The following is a 5,000-nucleotide window of genomic DNA, read 5'->3' as shown; positions in this document are numbered from 1 at the left end:
GCTCTGATCAGACATAGAGGCTATAGCCTGAGTTTTCCTGGCCAGGTCACAGGGCTCTGATCAGACATAGAGGCTATAGCCTGAGTTTTCCTGGCCAGGTCACAGGGCTCTGATCAGACATAGAGGCTATAGCCTCTGAGTTTTCCTGGCCAGGTCACAGGGCTCTGATCAGACATAGAGGCTATAGCCTGAGTTTTCCTGGCCAGGTCACAGGGCTCTGATCAGACATAGAGGCTATAGCCTGAGTTTTCCTGGCCAGGTCACAGGGCTCTGGTTAGACATAGATGTTATAGCCTGAGTTTTCCTGGCCAGGTCACAGGGCTCTGATCGGACATAGAGGCTATAGCCTGAGTTTTCCTGGCCAGGTCACAGGGCTCTGATCAGACATAGAGGCTATAGCCTGAGTTTTCCTGGCCAGGTCACAGGGCTCTGGTTAGACATAGAGGCTATAGCCTGAGTTTTCCTGGCCAGGTCACAGGGCTCTGGTTAGACATAGAGGTTATAGCCTGAGTTTTCCTGGCCAGGTCACAGGGCTCTGGTTAGACATAGAGGTTATAGCCTGAGTTTTCCTGGCCAGGTCACAGGGCTCTGGTTAGACATAGAGGCTATAGCCTGAGTTTTCCTGGCCAGGTCACAGGGCTCTGATCAGACATAGAGGCTATAGCCTGAGTTTTCCTGGCCAGGTCACAGGGCTCTGATCAGACATAGAGGCTATAGCCTGAGTTTTCCTGGCCAGGTCACAGGGCTCTGATCAGACATAGAGGCTATAGCCTGAGTTTTCCTGGCCAGGTCACAGGGCTCTGGTTAGACATAGAGGCTATAGCCTGAGTTTTCCTGGCCAGGTCACAGGGCTCTGGTTAGACATAGAGGCTATAGCCTGAGTTTTCCTGGCCAGGTCACAGGGCTCTGATCAGACATAGAGGCTATAGCCTGAGTTTTCCTGGCCAGGTCACAGGGCCTTAGCCAAGAGAGTCACAATCTAAATCTAAAGGAACATAAAGTAGAGGGAGAGACAGAATGTTGTTTCTAAAGGTGAATAGATCTGACCAACAGGGTAAATATTGTCTGTCCCTGACTGGATCGTTGACGTGTAAACTCTGAGAAGGCTATATTGATTAGATGTTTGTGTAGGAGGTTTGTGTACAGGGATGGTGATTGCATCACCTACATTACCAGTCACTCCTCATCTTGCCCAACGTTCAGCGTTTAACCACCTTGTTTTTTTAAAAATCATCCCTGGTGGTGTAGCTACAGAGAGCAGGCATACAACACCACTTCTTGACTGTATGATGTTAACGTATAGTGTACTGCAACTTTTAGTTAGTGTTCAGTAATGAATGTTTTAGCTTGTTTTCTGTTGGTCAACTGTTGTTTTATTGATGACTGAAACTTTAATAATGTAAATCTAAACAAATCATGTTTGTTTTCTCCAGGACCTCACAACTCTGGTAGCCAATGGCACGGTCACCAGCAAGCCCCCCGTCACCCTTCGATTGGTCATTCCTGCCAGCCAATGCGGCTCTCTCATCGGGAAGGGCGGCTCCAAGATCAAGGAGATCAGAGAGGTGAGTGTGGCTCTGTTTCACTTGCTTAAACATCTGTCCTCTCCTCCTCTCCTGTCTTTCATCTGTCCTCTCCTCCTCTCCTTTCTAAACATCTGTCCTCTCCTCCTCTCCTGTCTAAACGTCTGTCCTCTCTTCCTCTCCTTTCTAAACATCTGTCCTCTCCTCCTCTCCTGTCTTTCATCTGTCCTCTCCTCCTCTCCTTTCTAAACATCTGTCCTCTCCTCTTCTCCTTTCTAAACATCTATCCTCTCCTCCTCTCCTTTCTAAACATCTGTCCTCTCCTCCTCTCCTTTCTAAACATCTATCCTCTCCTCCTCTCCTGTCTTTCATCTATCCTCTCCTCCTCTCCTTTCTAAACATCTGTCCTCTCCTCCTCTCCTTTCTTTCATCTGTCCTCTCTTCCTCTCCTTTCTAAACATCTGTCCTCTCCTCCTCGCCTGTCTTTCATCTATCCTCTCCTCCTCTCCTTTCTAAACATCTGTCCTCTCCTCCTCTCCTTTCTAAACATATGTCCTCTCTTCCTCTCATGTCTTTCATCTGACCTCTCCTCCTCTCCTTTCTAAACGTCTGTCCTCTCTTCCTCTCCTTTCTAAACATCTGTCCTCTCCTCCTCTCCTTTCTAAACATCTGTCCTCTCCTCCTCTCCTTTCTAAACATCTGTCCTCTCCTCCTCTCCTTTCTAAACATCTGTCCTCTCTTCCTCTCCTTTCTAAACATCTGTCCTCTCCTCCTCTCCTGTCTTTCATCTATCCTCTCCTCCTCTCCTTTCTAAACATCTGTCCTCTCCTCCTCTCCTTTCTAAACATATGTCCTCTCTTCCTCTCCTGTCTTTCATCTGTCCTCTCCTCCTCTCCTTTCTAAACGTCTGTCCTCTCCTCCTCTCCTTTCTAAACATCTGTCCTCTCTTCCTCTCCTTTCTAAACATCTGTCCTCTCCTCCTCTCCTTTCTTTCATCTGTCCTCTCTTCCTCTCCTTTCTAAACATCTGTCCTCTCCTCCTCTCCTGTCTTTCATCTATCCTCTCCTCCTCTCCTTTCTAAACATCTGTCCTCTCCTCCTCTCCTTTCTAAACATATGTCCTCTCTTCCTCTCCTGTCTTTAATCTGTCCTCTCCTCCTCTCCTTTCTAAACATCTGTCCTCTCCTCCTCTCCTTTCTAAACATCTGTCCTCTCCTCCTCTCCTTTCTAAACATCTCTCTCCTCCTCTCCTTTCTAAACATCTGTCCTCTCCTCCTCTCCTTTCTAAACATCTGTCCTCTCCTCCTCTCCTTTCTAAACATCTGTCCTCTCCTCCTCTCCTTTCTAAACATCTCTCTCCTCCTCTCCTTTCTAAACATCTATCCTCTCCTCCTCTCCTTTCTAAACATCTGTCCTCTCCTCCTCTCCTTTCTAAACATCTGTCCTCTCCTCCTCTCCTTTCTAAACGTCTGTCCTCTCTTCCTCTCCTTTCGAAACAACTGTTCTCTCTTCCTCTCCTTTCTAAACATCTATCCTCTCCTCTTCTCCTTTCTAAACATCTGTCCTCTCCTCCTCTCCTTTCTAAACATCTATCCTCTCCTCCTCTCCTGTCTTTCATCTGCCTCTGAAACCAATATGGTGGAAGCTTGGTGGAACTGATCTTTCAGATCAGTGTAATGAAGTACATGAGGTGGGTAGAGAGAGCCAGAGGCTGCTTGGAGTCCCATTTATATTATAGCCTTTATTATGCATTTGTGCTGAATATCAACAAAATGACCAGTGATCAATCATCAACTGTATTTTATAAAGCCTTTTTAGCAGTTTTCACAAAGTGCTTTACAGATACCCAGCCAAAACCCACAAAGAGCAAGCAATGCAGAGGCAGAAGCACAGTTGCTAGGAAAAACTAGAAGGCAGGAACCTAGGAAGAAACCTACAGAGGAATCAGGCTCAGAGAGGGGTGGCTAGTCCTCTTCTGACTCTTTCACATCATTTTTCCCATTGTCATCTTGAACAGACCACCGGGGCACAAGTACAGGTAGCAGGAGACCTCCTTCCCAACTCCACTGAGAGAGGTGTGACGATATCCGGGACCCAAGACGCCATCATCCAGTGTGTCAAGCTCATCTGCACTGTCATTCTCGAGGTGGTGTACACTTCCTCATCACCCTGATCCCTGACCCCTTTACTACTTGTGAACTTTTATTGAAAAATAGACCGCAGGGTTGTTTATTTGTAGCTTACAGATCACTAGATTCCCCAAAGGATCCGGATATTACCAGCCACAGACACGGAGGAACCAGACAGATCAATGTATCATTATTGATTTAAGCAAACTTATGAAATTATCAGTATCAAAGGATTTATGCACATAATGAACAAACAATAAAGATAAACTTAATACTGATTAATTGATTAAGCCTGTAATCAATACTCTGTCAGATTAACTGTCAGATCTCCAGTAGTGCATTTCAAATATTTCCATTTGAAAAGAAATACAGTCAATCAATGTTTCGAGGTAAAGTGATAGAATCAGTCATGCAATTTCTAAAATCGAAACCCTCTTATCTGTCTTGAGAACTAGCCTACCGCAGCGAGGAGACTACTTACAAGGATAAGCCTGAATGCCAAAACAGAATAATCTAGGGATTTAGCAACTCATTGTTATTCCAGGCACCTTAATCTCTGCTGGAGAAAACACTGACCCTATCCAAGCATGTGCTTTCATGTAATTGTGGAATCAAAGCGTTTTAAAGATAAATCTACTTTGTCTTTGTACTGTTTTGTTTCGTCCTTATCTAGTCACCTCAAAGAGAGCTACTGTTTTTTTGTCCCCAGACCTGGATTCAAAAACTATTTGAAATAATTTCAAACACTGTTTCACCAACTGGTAATCCAGGCAGACTAAAGCAAATGTTCAAAGAATTTAAAAGATTTCAAATAATATTTGAACCCATGTCTGTTGGTCCCAACCTTCTGCAACGTATCTGTCCTAAGGCTATACAACCATATTTTATTGTGCTGCGATGTTTAACAAAAAGCTATCTTGTGCTGTTTTGTTTGTCCCTCTGTATCTAGTCACCTCCCAAGGGGGCCACTGTTCCATATCGACCCAGCCCCTCCCCAGGAACAGTCATGATCTCCGGGAACCAGGTGAGAATCACACAATACAACAACACAACAACACAACAACACAAAAACACAACACAACAACAACACAACACAACAACACAATTCAACAACACAACAACACAACACAATACAACAACATAACACAACAAAACAACAACACAACACAATACAACAACATAACACAACACAACAACACAACACAATACAACACAACAACACAACACAACACAACAACACAACACAACAACAACACAACACAACAACACAATTCAACAACAAAACAACACAACACAATACAACAACATAACACAACAAAACAACAACACAACACAATACAACAACATAA

At 44.5% G+C, this 5,000-nt stretch overlaps 1 protein-coding gene across 4 annotated transcripts in view; it reads left to right on the top strand.

Annotated features, from left to right (window-relative positions):
- The window catches only part of LOC121577918 (poly(rC)-binding protein 3-like), a 164,656-nt gene that overhangs the window by 127,682 nt on the left and 31,974 nt on the right, over positions 1–5,000 (top strand). For all 4 annotated transcript variants that reach the window (XM_041891906.2, XM_041891904.2, XM_041891903.2 and 1 more), the window contains exons 6-8: positions 1,434–1,565; positions 3,540–3,668; positions 4,601–4,675. In XM_041891906.2, coding sequence (XP_041747840.1) covers positions 1,434–1,565; positions 3,540–3,668; positions 4,601–4,675 — 336 coding nt within the window. The remainder of the gene's footprint in view (positions 1–1,433; positions 1,566–3,539; positions 3,669–4,600; positions 4,676–5,000) is intronic.

This window comes from Coregonus clupeaformis, chromosome 12 (genome assembly GCF_020615455.1).
Source record: "Coregonus clupeaformis isolate EN_2021a chromosome 12, ASM2061545v1, whole genome shotgun sequence".
Lineage (NCBI taxonomy): Eukaryota > Metazoa > Chordata > Actinopteri > Salmoniformes > Salmonidae > Coregonus > Coregonus clupeaformis.
Note: the sequence above shows the minus strand (reverse complement) of the source record. Positions and strands in the feature narration are given on the sequence as shown.